At 45.7% G+C, this 21,585-nt stretch overlaps 1 protein-coding gene across 4 annotated transcripts in view; it reads left to right on the plus strand.

Moving 5' to 3' along the window:
• Positions 1-21,585, plus strand: part of BRPF3 (bromodomain and PHD finger containing 3) — a 44,767-nt gene that overhangs the window by 643 nt on the left and 22,539 nt on the right. For all 4 annotated transcript variants that reach the window (XM_026659173.1, XM_026659174.1, XM_026659175.1 and 1 more), the window contains exons 2-7: positions 10,095-11,496; positions 13,536-13,692; positions 15,327-15,458; positions 17,839-17,967; positions 18,350-18,662; positions 20,492-20,761. In XM_026659173.1, the coding sequence (XP_026514958.1) occupies positions 10,112-11,496; positions 13,536-13,692; positions 15,327-15,458; positions 17,839-17,967; positions 18,350-18,662; positions 20,492-20,761 (2,386 nt within the window). In that variant the 5' untranslated portion in view covers positions 10,095-10,111. The remainder of the gene's footprint in view (positions 1-10,094; positions 11,497-13,535; positions 13,693-15,326; positions 15,459-17,838; positions 17,968-18,349; positions 18,663-20,491; positions 20,762-21,585) is intronic.

Genomic DNA, 21,585 nt, shown 5'->3' on the forward strand with positions numbered 1-21,585 from the left:
CACCATCCCCCTGCCATGGGCTGACCCACCTCAGTCTTGGGGGGAGCACCCTGCTGAGACCTGGCACAGCTCACTGCATGCATCAGACCTCTGAGAGGAGCTCTCTCCTAAGTCCTTACACATCTCATTGCATGCACCATCCCGTGAGAGAGGCTCCCTGCTGAGTCCTGGGAGCTTATTGCATGCATCATCTGTTGCCTGACAAAGTTCACTGCTTGCACTATCCTCCGTAAGAGGATCTTTTCTGTTGAGACCTGACATGGCTCATTGGCATACTCCATCCCCGGTGAGAGTTGCTTGCTCAGGCCTGATACAGCTTATTGCATGTACCATTCTCCTGAGAGAGGCTCCTTGCTGAGGTCTGACAGCTTGTTGTATGCACCATCCAGTGCTGAGTCTTGAGACAGCTCATTGCCTGCATCATGTGTTGCCTGACAAAGTTTACTGCTTGTATCATCCTCCCTAAGAAAGTCTCCTCTGCTGACAGCTGGCACAGCTCATTGCATGCAACATTTCCCCCTTAGTGGTGTCCTTACTGAGGTCTGACTCGGGTCACTGCCTACACTATCCCCACCATGGGAGCAGAGATTCTCCTGGTGAAGCCTGACGTGACTCACTGCAAGCACACTAGCCCTGGTTTGGGAGTCTAGAGGACCCCCATAGTGAGGTCTGCCACTCTTCTCTACATGCACCAAACCCATCCTGAGACCAAGGCTTTCCTACAGAGACCTGATACCACCCATGGCATGCTCCATTCTCACAATGGGCAGAGATCACCCCTGCTAACACCTGCTGCAGCTCATTGCACGTGCTTTCCAGTGGTTTGACCTAACATCTCGCTTGCACCATCTCCTGCTGAAAAGTGAGAGAGATCAATGTAATCACTATCCTCACCATGATATTGTAACATCTTCACAATTACTGGCATAGATCTTAATCCCCCTGAGTTAAGGCCTGACTCAACTCTCTGCATGCACTGTCACTGGCATGGTGGTTACCTATGCTGGGCATCTGATGAGACTTGATAAAACTCACTGTATGCTCTGACACAAATGTAAGGCATGCAGTTGTATTGAGCCTCTGCTGAGCCCAAACACAATTCCTTGTATGTTTCAGTACAGGCATGAGGGCAGAAGTGTCCAAGCCATCTGCAAATATGATGTGTGTTTTGTCCCTGGGAAAGAGTGGGGCTTGCTGGACATGGGTCTGGTAGGCATGTAAAAAGCCTGAGCACTGTGGAAGGAGTGTGAGTAGGTGGGCAGGGGCATGGCTGTTGTTAAGTCTGGTTGGCATGAGAAAATAATGCAGTATGGTGGCAAGATGAAGCATAAGTGAAGTGTGACTTGAAGACACTGAGGATTATTTCTTTGTGGCATTTATTGATTTATTGATAGGTGCCTGTCGAGTGCTCTGGAAAATTAAATTAAAAATCACAACATAGACAAACATAAACAAGGTGCTTCCCATAACTGTATCTATGTTGGCCCATGTTTTTCTAAACTGTGTTAGAGAAGAGTGAAAAAAGATTGGCTTTTCAGTGTGCCCAGAAGGTTAACAAATCTGGGCCCTCGTGGACCAAGGTTGGGACTGAATTCTAAAACGGAGAACCTTTCACAGAGAATGCCCTGCCAGCTGCTTCTTTTTCTTTATATCCAAGTGAGCATACTGAGCAAACTGAGCATCTCTGCTGATCTCAGTTGCAACAGCATGTCATGGAGGGAGAGGCAGTCCCTCAGGTTACCAGGTCCCAAACCATTTAGGGGGTTGTAGGCAAAACCAACCCCTTGAATTCCACCTGGAAGCTTATTGGAAATCAATTCAGATCATCAAGGAGTCTGGTGGCACCTTAAAGACTAATGGATTTATTTGGGCATAAGCTTTTGTGGGTAAAAACCTCACTTCTTCAGATGCATAGAGTGAAAGTTACAGATGCAGGCATTAGATCATGGGGCACTGATCGGATGTGTTCCCATCATGTAACTCCATTTAATAAATGGGCTGCAGGATTTTGTACCAGCCTCAGCTTCTGAATGGTCCTAGCACTCAGCCCCATGAAGAGCACATTACAGTAATCTTATTTTCATGGCATGGAAAACTGTGGCAAACTCCATTTTGGAGAGAAAACGTCGCACTTGTCTTGCCAGGTGTAGATGGGAAAAAGTGCCCTCTTGGCCACATCTGCTGCCTGGACTATCCAGAGTAGCCCAGGATATAACAACAGCTTCAAGTGGTTCACCTGTTTTGCAAATGGCAGTTGGACTCTGTGAATGAGGGGTGCTAAAATAAGATCCCCAAACAATTCCAGCTGCTTTCTCCAGCCCACCTACATTATCTCAGCCCTGGTCTACAGTTGACGTACTTAGATCGACTTACTGTGGTGTCTTCACCGTGATGAGTCGACTGCTGCCGCTCCCCCGTCTTCTCTGCCTGAGCTTCTCGTGGCGCTGTAGTACAGGAGTTGACAGGAGAGGGCTCGGGGGTCGATTTATCACGTCTAGACTAGACACGATAAATAGATCCCCCCGGATCGATCGCTGCCCACCGATGCGGCAGGTAATGTAGACATACCCTCAGTCTTCTCTGGATTGAGTTGTATCCAACCAACTCTCATTCAAGTCCCAAGTTCATCTAGGCACTCGATAATTTGTTTTGCTGCTCTCTCTGGGTCATACATGATGAAGATGTAGGGCTGGATGTCATCAGTGTACTGAATACAGTGCAGCCCATGTCACCTCCCTTACCCTCTTTGAGGAGTGTCTTATACACATTGAACAAAAGAGTTGACTCTGTTGACCCACGTGACATCCTGCAAACGAGATCCATTGTGACATGGGACAGTTGCCCTCAGCTGTCTTTTGAGTTCTCTCAGAAAGATGGGAATGGAGCTGCCCAGGAGTAGCTACATCCATCCCTGCTAATGTCTGCAAAAGAAACCAAAAAATTGTACGGTCAGCTGTATCAAAGGGTTCTGGTAGATCTAAAAGAATCAGTATGGACACTTTGTCCACTACTAGCAGGAGGCAGGAGATCAGCAGCTAACATAATCAATGTAGTTTCTACCCCATATCCAGGCCTATGTAGCAAGACTGGGTAGAATCTAAGGAATCAGACTGCCAGAATTGCCTTTTCACTACCCTCCTAATTAACCTTGGGACAGCAGTGGATAGATAGCCAGATTGTTGACATCAGGAATTGATTTCTTGAGTATGGGCCTCAACACTGGGGAAACACTGACAATCTTGATTAACAATGTATCCAGTTTTTCCACTGGTGTTCACCTGCCAGGAATGACAAGAGTCCAGATTTCAGGTTGTGACACGAAGCTGACCCAGCATGTCTATAATCTCAGCAAGCAATACTGGCTGAAACTCAGCAGAGAAGACAGTGTGTGTGTGTGTCTGTGTGTCCTCTCAAGATATAGTATAGCCCAGTGCAGACAAAATTGCTCATGTTTGGAACGTAACATGAAAACTTCACAAGAGAAACTTGACTTGGCAACTGAGGGGAGGCAGTGAGGATTCACCAAGCTGTCAGCCGTCACTTGGAACAGTTTTGCTGTGCGAGACGTTGCAGATGCTATGGTGGAAGTGAAGAAACCTTTCTTAGCACAGCCATGGCATACGATCTTAAGAGCTGTGTGTGCCACAAGCAGTCAGGCTCTACTTTAGACTTCTGCTTCTAATGCTTTAGCAGTCTCCCCTTTTGCTTTGTCTGTCACAGTTCACCAACGTCATTTGTGAAGCCAAAGACAGCAGAGAGAGAGGGTCTTTAGGGGTCACTGTCTGTAGTGGAGGAAAAAAAGATTGTTATAAAGTCTTACTGAGCTATCAACAGAGTGGTCCTTTGGAAGAACAGCCTTCTCCCTCAAGACCTCCTGGAAACTCGCTGGTTCCATCAGCCTCTAGGGCATTGGTTCTCAACCTGTTTACCATTGAGGGCCGTATATGCAACTCTCTGTGTGTTATGTGGGCCACATCCACACAATATATACTACCCGTATGGCCCTGAAGATGTCACGTGGGCCACAGCTGTGTGCTGATTGGGCCGCAGCCGGCCCACGGCTTGAGAACTGCTCTAGGGCAAACCATCAAAACATGTTCATCTCCCCCGTGCGATGGGGGCATCCTGATCTCAGATTGAAGGAGCATGCGGTTGTCCCCTGACAGGAAATATCCATCATTCTAACCTTTTCCCCCTGACGCAAACATCAGATCTAGAGTATGTCCACCCTTACGAATGGAGCTTGCAAGTATGTGGGGCAGTTTCATGGTTGTCATGGCATGAAATTCTGGAATGATCCAGAAGAACCATCATCTACGGGGATATTGAAATCACAAAGCATTATCAGTGACTCTAGTGCCACTGTGATGAGGAACCTGATCTTCCCACAGTGGGCCTCCGCACTCACCCCATTGGAGCCCCCTCCCAGAACTCACACACGGTGTACACACACAGACCTGTGTTAGGGGAGACAGCCTGCATTTGAGATCAGATGCAAAAAGCACAACACCTCCTCCTGGATACCTTTTTGTTTCATGCTGAACCAGACAACTGGAGTCAAATGTGCCAACAATGATCCTGTAGCACCATTCATATTTTGCATGCAAAGTCAGGGGCCTCATCCATTATTAAGTCATGGGTGGTACTAACTTCTTTAGCCACCGACCCTGTATTTGATAGCGTGGATCCTGCTCTGTTACTTCTGTTCACCAATGCCTTGTTCTCCTGAGCATGATTATTTGGTGAAACCAAAGGAACCAGGATGTGATATCTTGGCCTTGATTTACACCTTTGCCTCAGTCAGTGCCTGGAGTTTTCTTTTTGCCTTAGCTGCCCCTGCTCACCACCACAAGAATCGAGGGGTCTAAGCTCTTGGAGTCCATGCCTGCCTGGAGTCCCCCATATCCTCAGCTGATGGCAGCATTGTTCAACCTTCTTGGCCAGCCTAAGACATTTATCAGAGGGGCCTGGTGTCCAGATTAGAACCTCTCCAAGGCAGGACCCAAATCTGTCATAAAACACAGCAACTCCCAGGGCAGCCTTCTGTTTTCCGTGGTGCTCCCACTCAGATGGCACCTTTACTCGCTGTGGGGAACCCTGGTACTCTCACCACCACTCCCTGAGGGACTCTCACTCCATGGCACCCGTTCTTAAGCCAACTTAATTCTCTCCACATCAACCGATCCAATAATACGGACAAAACACACACAATACTGTTTCATACATTTTAACCCCCTCGCCCCCAATCACCCCCCCCCGTACAAGTCTTAGTGTCTTCCTTCCAGTCCTGCTGGATGGAGGTGGTGGGGCTAATCTATAACCCCCTTTGGCAGCTCTGTTGGGCGAGGGAGGGGAAGAACCAGGCTGCAGGTAGAGAAAGGGGGTCAAATGGCTGGCGTGTAGGCTGATGGCAAGTATGTTGTGGCCTTGTTACTCTGGAAATGGAGTGGAGGAAAGGTGAGACCTGCAACCAGCTAAGCAAGGATTGAAGCTTGGTGGCACTGGAAATGGATTAGCAAAAAGATACTGAGCTGCTGGTGCTGGGGAAGGAGGACTTTGTTGTCAGCACAGCAGAATGGCTCCAGAAGGACACCAGTAGAAAGTGAAGTGGTGTCACTGGGATGGGATTTAGGAATCCTTAAATTGTGTGGCATAACGGCATGAGAGGAGAAATATTTTATGGCATCAAGGAAGCAGAAGGGAAGGACGGCGTTACAGGAATGGAGTGGAATGGAATAGGAAGAGTGTACAATGAGAATGGAGGGTTGGTGAAGGAGGGTGTGTTGGCACTGGAAAATAGTGTTGAAATTCTGGAAGGGGTAAATCCAGTATTGCATGGATGTAAATCAGTATAGCACTTGGCCCCTCTGTCAGAGGCTTTTGTTTGTGTAATTGAATTGCTGCAGGCCACTTTTACATTTGAGAATCAGACTGCTCCTGAATGAACTGGTGGGATAGAAACAAGTTAAGCACAAATGGTTCAGTGTGTGCATAACAGCCATGTTATTTGGTTCAGTTGTAGTGCTTTCTTGGTACCTCGCCACAGTTCCCAGAAACAGTGCAATATGGGAGTTTTTTGAAAAGCCACCTGTGTACCATGTGACAGTAAGAGGAGGACTGTTTGAACCTTTATGCTATTACCTTTGTTCATGTTGGGACTAAAACAGCACAGACCACTACAATACTTAGCCCTGATGAAAGCAAGTATTTTGGCACACATGTACACCCTTTGGAGCAATTTTTTCGTGACCATGAGGTGTTTTACAAAGTGCTGGGAGGACTAAAGAATTAGAATGGCAAATTTCGCTAATGTAGACAAAACTGCAGTGTTTGGCTAGCTCTATTTCAGATTCTTTCCTTGTTTTGGAGTCAGGTTTCAGACATGGTTATGCTGACAGCCTGACAACTTTTTGGGTTCAGCTGCCCTCTCTGACCCAGCCACTCAGCTCTCATTGGCGGTAGTTTCAGTAACTTTTTAGATGCTTCTGCATAGTATTAAGTGATGGTATGTTTTATAACCTTGTTTTTTATGACAGCCAATTGTGATGAGAGAAACCCCACTTTTCTCAATAGGCCTAAGTAGGAGGTAAACGTTGTGATTGGTTTGGGTGCATGCGTGTATTTGCAACAGAGTCTTGAGGACATGGAGACTGCATGCTCAGTTAGTGGCATGAGTAGTGGAATTTAATTCTGTTTACCAAACTTGGGGCCTATTTAAATTCTTTAGGCTCCAGTTTCACTTGTGTCTCTGAAATCCTTGTTTTCCATGTTTCAGTCCCTCCCTTGTGTGTTCTCCAGTTCACTCTTTATAAGCCTGGCTGATTTGCAGTGGGGAAGGAGGGCAGGAACATTTAAAGGAATGTGCAGTGGGCATTCTGTTCCCATTGGTTTACAGGTGACAAGTTGGGAAGGGAGTTGACTAAGGATAACTTGTCTCTGCTGCGTGGACATCCCTTTCTTCTTGATTGAATTCATTTCTCCCTTAACTCCATTCCCCAAGTGGGGATCTTTTGCATAATTTCTTTACTTCCCCATCAGAAAGTCATTTTTCTGCGGGGAAGCAAAGAAATCTGTGGGGGACATAAATTCTGCGCATGTGCAGTGGCGCAAAATTCCCCCTGGAGAAAAATTGAGACAACCGGAAGCTCAGTCGGGACAAATGAAATTGGATTTTTTACTACCTGCTGATTAGTGCTTTAAGGTCCATGGTTACATTTTATGATAGTCCATTAGTCCTGGCTGCAACTTGGACTCCGCATGCTGTGGCATATTAATACTCCAGGGCTAGAAGCATCATTCCCAGAACTTGTTTACTCCTCACCAATAGAACTAACTGATTACTGTTGTAGGGCCTGATCCCTGCATGTCTTTACTCATTCTTGTCTCTTGTGAATATACGTTTGCAGGGTCAGGCCTTTTATAGACCAAAAATCATGCAATGGGCTAAACACAAATTACGTTTTATAATGTTTTTTCATGGCTGCAAATTCTGTAAGCAGGGCTGAATTTATATATTTAAATAAAATATGGGTGAGGCAGCAGTTCAGAGCCTTCGTGTATCCTCATTGCAGCAAGAGATAAGCAGGAGCCCACTTATCTTTTCAGGAGGCTTTCACGTTCTGTTTTTCTTTCTCTCCTCTCTCTTTCTTTCTGGGTTTCTTCCTGTGATTTGGCCGCTTTCTTCCCACAGCTCTTTTTCATGTTGCTGGCGCGGCCGCTGTTCTCAAGTGATTTATCTGGCTCCCTATTAACGTTCCCATCCTGCCTCTTTCCCACCTCTCTCCTCCATAGCATTTCTGTTACTGCATTTTCTTTCCTCTCTCCAGCTGCCTCAATTCCCACTGAATCTTCTGGCACCAGCATACGGTCCTGTCTCCCTGTTAAAAAATCATCACCCTTAACATGTTGTGTTTGCTGTTTGAAAAGTGTTTGAGAGGAAAAAAAAAATCTCCTTTCCCGTGTTGCTCTCTCATCCCCTATTCCATGTTGACCAGTCAGCGCTTGAGCCTGGGAATGAAACCTAATCTCTGTCACCCACTGTGTTTCCTTGAGAACCCCACCAAATCGCAGAAGGAATGGATGCTTCGTCCTTACATCTGGCCTGCTACATTGCTAAATTCTTCCTCTGGCTTTGCTCGGCCAGTTGGGCCCCGTTCTGCATGTTCCTATTGGGTTCCGGCCCGTTCTGCATGTTGGGAGGCAGACACAGGGCTAGTTACCTACACACTCTCGAGAGTGCTCCAGAGGGAACAGCTGCCATTGTGGAGAGAGAGGCTGGAGACCAGTTTTCATTGCAGGCTCAGCTCAGTTGTGTTGGTCAGTCAGTGCACCCAGGTATTTTTAAGTTAAAGACAATCTATATCTCTAATCTATGTATAGTATTTATATTGCACCAGCCATGATGGTATGTAAGTGCTGGAATAGCATCTTGTCCTTGACAACTGGCTATGCAGCGTACGTACACAAAACTTAAAAAATAACTACTAAAAATTAAGTCTTTTCCTGGCTGTAGTGAATAAGTGGCCTCCATGTTGCTCTCTTTCCCCAGCACATGCATTGAACTCCTCTGTCTGTCCACTTTCCCCCCGCCCTTTTCCCCATTTGGGCTAATGTTTCCAACAGGTCCAGGAAGTCTGTTTATTACAGATCCAGATTGATTTGCAAATTGTGAGCTGCATTTACCATTAAAAACTAGTGATATTCAGTATAAAGGGATCACTGAAGCGATGATTATGCACATGGGTGGAGGATGAGGTCCCTGGTTCTCAGTAATTCCTTTCATTGTTTTCAAGACACAAGACTAGTGCCATAATGAATGAACAGGCAACAGTCATCAGCTTCTGTATTGTATTTTAGCAGTAGATGTTACTCTCTTTGGCTGAGAGCTGTGTCTGGGATTATATACCCATTATTTATTAATTTATTTTATTTCTTTGACTGTTTAAAAGAAGCACCTGTTCTGACATGCTGCATCCATGTATGCTTATTTGCAATATAAAAAGCGAGGATAAATTGGATTCCTAGACTGCAGCAAGAATTGTGTTTACTGAAGGCCAGGTTACCAATCTATTTCAGTGCTAGTCCCTTTTGGTAGATACCCTGGAAGTGCTCCAGAGCCATGAGACAATTTCAAACAGCACTTGGCCAGATTAATCTCTTCCAACCCTTTCCATATCCCATTGCACAACCACTGTCTTGCAGCACTGCCTAATGCAGCCCTCTGAGCCTGTGTGAGAATTTGCAAAATGAATATTTTTGTGGACTACTTTACAGAAGGGTTGAAAATAGGACCCAGATTCAAATGCTGGTTGCAACCTTAACCAAAGGAACTATGACTGGCTCCACTTAAAAAAGACTGGTTCCTGAAATGTAGCCTTATATCTGGAACTCACATAATATATTCTGTCAGCAGTGGGATATTACTTGCAGATATCGGCATATAACCCTCTTCTGTAGAATTCTCAACTGTTTTTTTCACCAGACTTTGGAAGTATTGCTGCAGCTGTTGAGTAAAAACAGTACCATGGTCTACAGGGCAGGAACAGTGCCTGCTTTTAAGTTTGGAAAATATCTAGCACATTGTGTGTGCTACGGGAAATAAATAATAATAACAACAGGCATAAGAACATAGAGGAAAATTCCATGTGCAGCATGAACTTATTAATATATGGACAATGCCATCAGATATAAAAAGTGTTATTCGATTTGGTGGGAGTTCTAACTGTGAGCTAGGCAAAGCACAACATTTAGCTCAGTACAAAATACCATCAAACTCATTCCAGCCTTTCTCAGCTGGTTGTACTGTGGTATGCCAATCCTCTGAAAAGATAACAGAGCAGGGGCCTGGAGGGGATTTGCAATGCAATGCTACAACATAATGGGAGAGATAGTAGACCCTATCCACTGGTGGATGTGTGCCCCCTTGGATCTAAAGAAGGAGGAAATGCTTTCGGTGCTTTAGTGAATCTGAAATTAGCTGAGCCTCTAGTGGACATGTTTCACTCCTATCATGCTGAGTAAGTTTTTGAATCTGTGCTGTTCACGTTTTCCTGTGCTGCTGGCTTAAATTGTACTCTGTCTGGGTTGTGTTACAGGGTTTCCAGGTGCAGCTATGAGGAAGCCTCGGAGGAGGTCCCGGCAGAACCCCGAGGGGAGACGTTCTCCCTCGCCTTACAGCCTGAAATGCTCGCCTACCCGGGAGACTCTGACGTATGCCCAGGCCCAGCGGATAGTGGAGGTTGATATTGATGGACGGCTCCATCGCATCAGCATCTATGACCCCCTAAAGATCATCACGGAGGATGAGCTGACTGCCCAGGATATCACAGAGTGCAACAGCAACAAGGAGAACAGTGAACAGCCCCTGTTCCCTTCCAAGTCCAAGAAAACTCCCTCAAAAGGCAAAAAGAAAGAGTCATGCTCCAAACATGCACCAGGGACATCTTTCCATTTACCCCAGCCCAGCTTCCGGGTGATGGACTCCTTCAGCCAGCCAGATGCCCCTCCTCTGCCTGCAGCATACTACCGGTACATCGAGAAGCCTCCTGAGGACCTCGATGCAGAGGTGGAGTATGACATGGATGAGGAGGATCTGGCTTGGCTGGACATGGTTAATGAAAAGCGGAAGGACGATGGCTACGGGACAGTTTCTGCTGACGCTTTTGAGCTGCTGGTGGATCGGTTGGAGAAGGAGTCGTACTTGGAGAGCCGCAACAACGGGGCCCAGCAGTCCCTGATTGATGAGGACGCTGTCTGCTGTGTCTGCATGGATGATGAGTGCCACAATAGCAACGTCATCCTGTTCTGTGACATCTGTAACTTGGCCGTGCACCAGGAGTGCTATGGCGTACCCTACATCCCCGAGGGCCAGTGGCTTTGCCGCTGCTGCCTGCAGTCCCCTTCTCGCCCGGTTGATTGTGTTCTGTGCCCAAACAAAGGCGGAGCCTTCAAGCAGACCAGTGATGGCCGCTGGGCCCATGTTGTTTGTGCCATCTGGATCCCCGAGGTCTGCTTTGCAAACACTGTGTTCTTGGAGCCCATCGAAGGGATAAACAACATCCCGCCCGCTCGCTGGAAGCTGACTTGCTACATCTGCAAGCAGAAGGGCATGGGAGCTGCTATCCAGTGCCATAAGGTGAACTGTTACACTGCCTTCCACGTCACCTGTGCCCAACGGGCTGGTCTCTTCATGAAGATAGAACCCATGAGGGAGACCAGCATCAACGGCACAACTTTCACGGTGCGCAAGACGGCTTACTGTGGGGCACATTCCCCATCCGGTACAATGAAAAAAGGGTCTACGACTGCTACTAGTGAAGGGGAGGAGGACATCACAAAGGAGGAAGGAGAGGAGGAAGACAGCACCGCCACCCCCAAGGGATCCCTGAAGAAGAGCAAAGTGAAGCTGAAGCAGAAGATCAAAAAGGAAGCCTGTGACCTGGCAGATGGGCGTTCATCTATGCCACTGGTGACAGTCACACAGATCCCCTCTTACAGGTGAGTGTTGGCACCGATGCTCTCTGGTGGATACCTGGGACTGGCCAGGTCTTTTGTATTAAGGACTGGGTTAGTCCAGCATCTGTCTTCCCTTTAATCTTTAAACTGCACCCCCTGTTGTCGGCACAGTTGTAGCATCACAGAGAGACAAGGCGGGTGAGGTAAGATCTTTCATTGGACCAGCTTCTGTTGTTATTTTTTCAGCAGGTATGCCCAAACTGTGCTATAAACTGTAGCTCATTCCCAGGGGATCTTTAACAAACACCAGACCTGGCAATTCAAAAAAAATATCATTATGGGTTGAACAAAATGTTTTCTTTTGATTTTTGGGCCTTTTTAGCCATTTAAAAATAAAATAAAAGCAAAGGGGGCTGCATTCCCAAGGGGACTTTGGGACTACTGGCATTCAAACAACTGAGGAGAATGTGCTGCCGCTTTCTCCTATATCCTACAGGTTAGAGGTTCAAATCCTTCTTACTGATGTGGAGGATGGACTTGAACCCAGGTCTTTCCCTCCCAGTTTTGCACCCTGACCGCTAGGCTATTGGCTATTCTAGGGTGGGTCTCTCTCAAGCTCTGTTAATATTCATTGGGCCAGAGAGTGAAAGAGTGACTTGATAGCTACATGGTTAGGACTCCCTCCTGGTGGCGGTGAGGGGATACCTGAATTTCAGTCCCTTTGAATTGAATATTTAATTATTTGTACAAAGTAGAACAGTTTCAACGGGAGAGACTGAGAGAGACTTACCCTCAAATGCCCCAGAGTCCAGTGATGAGGGCACTCACCTGAGAGGGAGGACATCCAGGTTCCAGTCCCTGCGCCACATCAGGCAGAGGAGGGATTTGAACCAGGATTATCCTGGGTGAGTGCAGTAACCACTGGGTTATAGGTATAAGAGGAAGCAGCATCTCCACCTTGGGCCTTGTGAAAGCCAGTGGCGCCTCAGTCAGGAATCTAGTGCAAAACATTGAAATGGTGTGTTTCGGCAATCTCAACACCAAGCATTTTGACATTTCCAAATTATTTTTCCTGACCAAAATAGTTTGCTAAAACCGACACAAATTCACGAAATATTTTGATTGACCTGAATCTGTGTTTATTTGCGAGAAAAAGTTTAGTTTGAAAAATGTCACCCAGCTCTAATTATACCAAATTATAGCACACAAAAGTGTACACATAAACCATGTTGGGCTGTGACCAGGCTTTAAAATAGTTTCAGACTTGGTTGCAAGCCATTGAGTGAACAGGGCCTCAATGGAAAGTAGCTTCCTATTGATCTAAAGCCACTGTATTTTGACTCCTCACTTCATGGCTCCTAAGCATCCTGCTTAGTGAGCTGAATGCATCATTGTCATAGCAGCTGCGAATTTGGCCTAGTGTATTTCGGCCAGGACACCCTCACGGAGCAGGGATGGTGCTCTATTTTCTTTTAGCATCTTGGAAAGTGCAGCCAGATGCCCCATATATTTTAATAGATGTTCTGTTGGAAACGGCTCAGATACCATGTATTGTTTATTATTTGTATTATCATAGCACCTCGGAGCCCTAGTCATGGGCCAGGACCCCAATGTGCTGGGTGCTGTACAAACACAGAAATGGTCTAATAATTATTACATGGTTAAAAATATTGTCCTGGGACTCCATTTGAGTTTGTTCCCTAGTGTGCCTCGCTTAATAATGTGAAACTTAAATGACTCTAGTAAGTTAACTGCTCCCTTGGAGCTGAATTGGTGATTGGATACTTCTCACCCTGCTATGACTATTGTTTGGTAAGAGCCTCCAGCCGAGCTGCTGTTAAAATAACAATACATTCCTGAAGGCAGAGATGGCTATCTTCACAGCTGAAAGACCCTAGATTGGCACAGACTGGCGTGGATTAGGTGTACGGTTCTTACGCATATTGACACAATATTGCAAAATTGTGCTCCACTGTTACTGCAGCAGGAGATCTTAACATGTGCCATCATGGTCCATAGAATTTGATGATTGCTTTGATGTGCAGGGTAGTCTGCTTGCTGATCTGGTTTGTTTCCTATAGGTTGAATAAAATTTGCAGTGGACTCTCTCTCCAGAGGAAGAACCAGTTTATGCAGCGGCTACACAACTACTGGCTGCTGAAGCGCCAGGCGAGGAATGGTGTCCCTCTGATCCGGCGCCTCCACTCTCACTTGCAGTCCCAAAGAAACGCAGAGCAGGTACCACCCCTCATTCCAGTACCACATGCTGTAGCAGCTGGGCAGAGAAGAGGAATGTGGGTGAGGAAATAAGTTTGGGGTAAACTGGAAAGGGGAGCAGGGTGGAGAAACTGGAAAAATGTAATTCAACTTTGAGCACTGGCAGAGGTGCAGTCAGGTGATGAGTTCTGGGAATTGAATCGGGGATTTGGGATGGGTATGAGCGGTAGAACTAGAGAAACATCCTGTTCTTTAAGGTAATTACAATGGAGAAGGAGTGCTCTTTCTTAATCTATGCTGCCTTCTGTTGGTATACTCAAGGAGTCAGGCCAGGTCAGTACTTGAATGGGAGAGCCATTGTGCTGCAACAAATGGTGCTGGTGATTCAGTGGGTGGCACTCTTTCTCGTGAGTCAGAATGGAATCAGTGCCCTGGGATTGTGGTAGTGTGTGATGTACTGCTGGTGGGACCATCTTTCAGATGAATCATAAAACCAAGCACTGTTAAAGATCCCATTCACAAGACAAGAGGTGTTAGCTCCAGAATCCTGGCCGAATCCCAATTTGGGTAATTCCTCCTGCGGCTTCAATTTCAAATCCTCCAATGCACATTTATGGCCCTATTTAAATAATAATCAGATATAGCCTTTTTCGCTTCCTCTTCTGAACTGACGTGCAGTGTTAAACAGTGGCTGCGTTCCAGACCAGTGGTAGCTGATGAGGTAGTGAAGTCAAGTGATTCCTGTATGCTGTAAAACTTCTTTGTGAAGCATTGTGTATATTGTGCACATATATTTTTACCATATTTAGTGGAAATCACAGATTTGATTTGTGTGGTGACTTCTGACTGACTAATGCAAAATTTAATTTGAGTGCAAAATTTCCTTAATATGTTGATTTAGCAGTTTTCAGTAAGTAGTCATTGTAAATGAATGCTTCTGGGTGAAAGACACTATACAAATGTAAATCATCAGTACTTCCTTTGTGTTTGTCTTTTATTGGTTGTCTCAGGTGAGCATTTATACATCAGTATGTTCTTGTCATTAATTGAAAAGCAAAGAAAAGGACCTTCAGAGAGGAAGGCTGGCTGTGTAGTTGAGGAACTGGGTTGGAACTTGGGAGATCTGAGTTCAGTTCCCAGTTCTGGCTCTTCCTGTGTGACTTTGGGCAACTTGTTTATTCTCTCTGTGCCTCAGTTCCCCATCTGTAAAAAAGGAGATAATACTTCCTTTCTCCCATACACACAGACTAAACCCTGTCTGTCGAGGTTGTAAACTCTTTGGGGTAGAGACCATTCCTACTATGTACAGCACCTAACACAATGGGTCACCATGCTCAGTGGTAGTGTAAATAATAATGACTTACATAAAAGGAGTGAGAGTGCGAGTGAACATGGACTAGATCTTATTTCTGGAATGTGGTTATAACCTGGTTTAGACCTGTCCACACAGACAAGACCAAATGCCTGTTTTACCATGATCAGGTTGCTATTTAGGTATAGTGCTTAAACCCAGTCGATTTTGTAGTGTGGATGAGGTCTAGTAGAAATGGAAGTAGACAGGAGGAAGAGTATGGGAGCAGAGACACTTGGAAAAAGTAGACAACACAAGAAGTCTGTATGTGCATTTCATCTCATCCCACTGTTACCCCTGACAGAAGGAGCAGGATGAGAAGACCAGTGCAGTGAAGGAGGAACTGAAGTACTGGCAGAAACTGCGGCATGATTTGGAGAGAGCACGGTTGCTCATTGAGCTGATCCGTAAGAGGGAAAAACTCAAACGGGAACAGGTAGGTAGATCCTGGGCCTTTCCTGCAGCCTCATGTGCCTCTCCACTTACAGCTGGAAGAGGAAATGAAACACAGCAGCTTCTCTTAAATCTTTTTTCTCTTTGCACAGGTTCTGACCTGCAGAAGTGCTGAGCACCCACAACTCCCATTGAGGTCTGAGGGAGATACAGGTGCTCAGTACCTCTGCAAATCAGACCCTTGCTGACTTGCAGTGCTAGGGAGAGGCTGACTGATGGCACTGTGCTGTTAAGTGCTGTGCAAGCTTCTTTATATAACTACCTGTGCATTTGAATCATGACCTGCAACATCCCTGCTATTTCTGTCCTGAGCATGCACCAGATGCTTGTGCAACAGAAACTAGATCATCTTTAATGTTTATTCCAGTATTTTGGTAACTGTCACACCAAGAATGATCCTAAACCCTCCTCCTCTCCATTTGGTAAGGCAAAGATTCCTATGTCTTACCTTGAGGTGTTTGTTTGTTTTTTGTGAGAGAGGCAGTTTTAAACTTAGACCACTTACTAACCTGGAAAGTTTTCTCTTTTGTCCTTGCAGTTTTTCAAGCTTATACCAGCTTGCGTGGTCAGATTTCTTCCACACTCTCCATCCTGGTCTCAATATTATTTACTTTGCTTACGAGCTTGTCCAGTTGGGAATCCTTTCTAGTGACAGCTGACTGGACTCCATCCATTTTTTGACCGAGATCTTCTGATGGGGCCAGCACTGTTTCATCCTGTTTATGTTGTTCCTGACTTACAGGAGTGGGGTTATCTTGCTGTGAATGCTGACATCCTTTGGGTGGGAGGGTAAAAAATCATTCCTTTGTTTGTTTCCTTTTACTTTTGATATCTTGATATGTCTGTATCACAGGTAACTACATCCTAAACAGTTTAGTGAAATTCCAGTATAGTTTGGAAAGGAAAAGTTACCATGGAATCATAGAATCATAGAGTATCAGGGTTGGAAGGGACCTCAGGAGGTCATCTAGTCCAACCCCCTGCTCAAAGCAGGACCAATCCCCAACTAAATCATCCCAGCCAGGGCTTTGTTAAGCCTGACCTTAAAAACCGCTAAGGAAGGAGATTCCACCACCTCCCTAGGTAACCCATTCCAGTGCTTCACCACCCTCCTAGTGAAATAGTGTTTCCTAATATCCAACCTAGACCTCCTCCACTGCAACTTGAGACCATTACTCCTTGTTCTGTCATCTGGTACCACTGAGAACAGTCTAGATCCATCCTCTTTGGAACCCCCTTTCAAGTAGTTGAAAGCAGCTATGGAGAAACATATGTAGCTGGAACTGCTTCTCAGCACAGCTTTTAGATGTATATAATATACATTCTTGACAGTCCTAGCTTTTGGTCTTCATACAGATTCATCTTTGATGTTGTGGGAAATATAGTATAATCATGCTGTCACTGTAAACCTCTTTCTGTGTTGTCGCCCAGGCTCTTACTGTTGCTGTCTTATCATTTAACACACAAAATAAAGTTTGCCTCACATAAGTAGAAGTCCTTTCCCTAGACATTGGGTTGGTGATTTTAATGCCATACAGAAGGACTGTAATATCAGGGACCTTAAGAAATTAAAGGAGGAATATATTTTTTCATTCAGTTCCATCGTCCTTGAAGTAGAAACACAGCCAGATCAGATCAGATAAATGGTCCATCTAGTCCATTATCCTGTCTCTGAAATCAACCAGTATTAGATGCTTCAGAGGAAGGAGCAGGAAACCTTCTGATGGACAACTATTGAATAGCCTACCTCTAGAGTCTTTCTAGTTAGTGATTGGCTTACGCCCAGAAACATGAGAGTTTATATCCCTTATAATCTATTTATTTTGTCTAATGTAACCCTGGATGTTCATAAAAAAATGCCTAAATCTTTTATCCTTTTTTAAAAAAACAATCCTGCTAATTGATCTTATATTTTGAGGCTGGGAATTCCATGGGTTACTTTGTGGGGTGTTAAAAGGTGTTCCCTGTTATCAATTTTACATGTGTTGCCTTTTAATTTCATTGGGTTTCCCCTTGTTCTAGTGTTATGAGATAGACTAACTAGGAGCACCCCAGTTTACAAGGTTTAGTTCCCTGATAGAGGATGTATCAGATATTAAACTTGGACTGTAATTATTTTTGTTAAGATGGTAAGAAGGCAACTTCTTTAACTATATGACTCAGTATACTGCCCAGTATTTTTGTTAATTTCTACATTACAAACAGAAGAAACAAGCACTTGATCAAATGTGCTTCAGAAACGAGTTTAAAAAGGTCTGAGGTTGCTGTCAGTGAATGGAATGGAATTTAACGGAAGTAAGGGAAATGCCACTTGCATTTTCCATTTTTGATAACTGCATGTGATTCCTTTTCACCATTCCCAGGTCAAAGTTCAACAGGCTGCTATGGAGTTACAGCTGACTCCTTTCAATGTGCTGCTGCGCACAACTTTGGACCTGCTGCAGGAGAAGGATCCGGCTCAGATTTTTGCAGAGCCCGTTAACCTGAATGAGGCAAGTATCTTTCCTATAAGCTAAGGGCACTGCTTTGAAGATGGGAGGAAGCTCACATGGTGTCATAGTTGGCAGAGGCAGGGCATTGTTTTGAGAGAGCTCAGACCATCTTTGTCCTCAGTTAGCATGAGCTAAGGAATTTCTAAAGGAGGCTCACACGGGATATCCTAGGCATTGTTTTCAGGAAGCTTACTACAGCATCTCAGTCAAGTAATTTCGTTCTGCAGAGCCGGGGCACGTCTGGCTCAATTGAGTGGAGTATATGTGCATTGGTGACATTACCCCTTCTGCAGGTGGAAAGGACATTAAGAGTGCTTATGATGGATGCGCTCTGGTTGGCTAGTAAATGGTTTTTGTAATTGTACAGGTTTTATATGTTTAGGTTCCAGATTACCTGGAATTCATTTCCAATCCAATGGATTTTTCCACCATGAGGCAGAAGCTGGAGTCCCACCTGTACCGAACCTTGGATGAGTTTGAGGAAGACTTTAACCTTATAGTTACCAACTGCATGAGGTATAATGCTAAAGACACGATTTTCCACCGAGCAGCTGTCCGGCTGAGAGACCTCGGAGGAGCGATATTACGCCATGCGCGACGGCAGGCTGAAAACATCGGCTTTGACACTGATGTGGGGATTCACCTGCCCGAGTCACCCAAAACAGAAGACTTTTATCGCTTTTCTTGGGAGGATGGTGAGTTCCCCTGGGCTGTTTATTTTTAGGATTGGCAAACAGTCCAGTAAAAGCCAGACTCCTAGACTCAGTGTGTAGGACCAGCCATCATTCTGACCATGTTACTTTGGCTGGGCTATAACTGTACCCCCATTTGAGGAGTAAGATTTGGGCACATCCATTTACCTATATAGGCACTTATATGGCTCCCATTATTGTAGCATCTAAGGGCCAGATTTCAGATGAGTTTAACACCCACTTCCAGGGACAGGTTTTCAAACAATCTTAGCTCCTCTTTAGGGACTTAAATAAGTGGGCAGCTTCTTGAAAGAGCCCCGTAGTGTGCTGAGCTCGTCTGACAGTCTGCAGTGCTGCAGTGGTAGCTGCTGGCTGTTGAGCACTTTGGAAAAGCTGGCCCTGATTGGGGATGCCAGGCACTTGGAAATGTGGCCTGGAGCTATTTTGAAAATCCGGCTGTATGCATCTAACAATGACAAATTTATCCTCACAACACTCCCTGTGAGTCAGGGAAACATTTTTAATCCCCATTTTACAGATGGGAAGCTGAGGCATGGAAAGATTAAGTGATTTGCCCAAGGTCACAGAGGAAGGTTGGACTAGATGACCTCCTGAGGTCCCTTCCAACCTTGATATTCTATGAAGTTTGTGGTAGAGCCGGGTATTGAAGCCAGCTCCCCTTAGTCCCAGACCACAAGACCACGGGCTCACTATTTGCTGTGGAATCCACGTGCCATGGCTATAGTGTAAATTGGGTATTTTTAAAGAGCCTTGAAAAGATGAATTCATGCAGGTTTAGGCTGTCTTGTACTTTATATAATGGCCCACCATTCCCCGACCTCTACCTAGGTTGGGAGGCTGGTTTACTGGAATTTAAAATGTATGGGAAAGGCATTCCAGTGCATCTCACAGAGAAATCAGTTACATGCTTGTAGGGCAGTTTATTGTAGGGACAATCCTGCCCTGGCCAGCAGCTGGAATGGGAGGGTGTCTTCCATTTCTAATTTCCATGATTATTTTGAGTCACAACTGCAGATAGCCCAGTCTAACCTCATTTCACCTTCTCCTTGCACTGGACATAATGACCACATGCCCTCTCTCGACAAGGTCAATCTGGGTAGCCAAAGAATTGGCATGTTCTGAAGGAGTTGAGGCAGGGGGATGGGAGGAATTCTTTGTGAAGGGGACAGCATAGGTATGGTGGGATTGTGACCCAGAATACCGAAAACACCGTAGCAACAGTCTTGTCACAGAGACCTTTATTCCTGGCATGGCCTGAACTTATGATTGCTTCAGTTGTAGAAACCACCATGAGATGAATCTGCATCTCTGTAGCATTTGTTCCCAACCCCATGCAGTACGAAATAACTTTGCTGAACTTAGTTCAGACTACTGTTTCCCATCCCTCCCATGGAGCTCGCTCTCTGTCTGTGATCTGCTTCCTAAAGGACGCATCCCTCTTGGAATGTGATCCTGAGAATTCTTCAGTCCTCCACCAGTGGCATAGCGTTCACAAATAGCATTGATGAGAAGAATCATAGAAATGTAGGGCTGGAAGAGAACTTGAGAGGTCATCTAGTCCAGTCCCCTGCACTGACGCAGGACCACGTAAACCTAGACCAGCCCTGATAGGTGTTTGTCCAACCGGTGCTTAAAAACCTCCAATGACAGGGATTCCACAAGCTGCCTTGAAAGGATATAATTATCCTTATAGTTAGATGCATGGCTGTGACGTGGAATGGTTGGTTTGGGTACAGTGGAATTTCTTTCACTCTTTGAGTACACGAGGTGTCAGCAATCACTTCTTAACATTGCTTCTCTTCTTGGTGCAGTGGACAACATTCTTGTCCCCGAGAATCGGGCTCACCTTTCCCTGGAGGCACAATTGAAGGAGTTGCTGGAGAAGCTGGACATGGTGAGCACCATGAGGTCCAGCGGTGCCCGGACCCGACGCATCCGGCTCTTGAGACGTGAGATCAACTCCATCCGGCAAAAGCTGGCCCAGCAACAGAACAAGACCATGCCAAATGGAGAGCCTGCCTCGCGGGAGGAGGGGCTGGACAAACCGCTAAGGGGAGAGCAGGACGAGGATGGGGAGAAAGGTGAGAGGTTTCAGCCGGTCTCCAAGGGAAATGGAGAGCACTGCAGCCTGGGCAGGAAGGGAAACCTGTTGGGGATTGCAGAGGACTGACTAGATGATTGTATCATTCATCTGTGCGCTGGGAAAGTGCGTTTATTGTATCAGAAAGAGGTATGGGCCACATGTAACGAATTTTGAAAACAATCTGGAGCAGGCTGTCCAAGGGATGTAGGGCATCAGAAACCTTCCTGGTACTTCATGGCACTTTATCGATTGGAATAGGCCATAGATTTCTGCTGCCGGGATTGTATCGTTTGAGGGATTGGAATTGGGAATGGGGTTACAAGCCTTTCAGGAAAGGCTGGAAGAGTATGAGAGGAGAGGTTGGAGGAGTATGTCACAGGTTGGGTTTCACTGCACCTCTGCCCCCTCCCGTGGTCTGCTCAAGGGATGTTCCTTTAGGTCTCAGATCTCAGCCATCATTTCTGTATGGGTGGGGACCCCCGTCCCTCTCTCTTTGGGCTGGGGATTTAGGCTTGCAATCCCCCTGTTATTCTCTATGGCTATCCCAGCAGGTCTGATCGTAGTTCAGCACCTGTGGGTCGTGCTCTCCCAGGGACTCTGAAAGCGTTACCATTGACTAGCTAGCTTTCACAAAGTGTAGTATATTTATTTTAAGACAAAAGTAATAGAGAGAAAACAGAACATAAAACAATACAGTCTATACTCATGCAACGCTTACCAGGTGTAGCCCATCTTCCAGATAGAGCCTTGGTAGGTTCCCAAAGTCCTTCAGACCTTTCCAGCGGAGTTTTACCCTCTTGGTTAGAGTTTCATGTCAGTTTG

Source organism: Terrapene carolina, unplaced genomic scaffold (genome assembly GCF_002925995.2).
Source record: "Terrapene carolina triunguis isolate 2854851 unplaced genomic scaffold, T_m_triunguis-2.0 Scaffold604, whole genome shotgun sequence".
NCBI lineage: Eukaryota > Metazoa > Chordata > Testudines > Emydidae > Terrapene > Terrapene triunguis.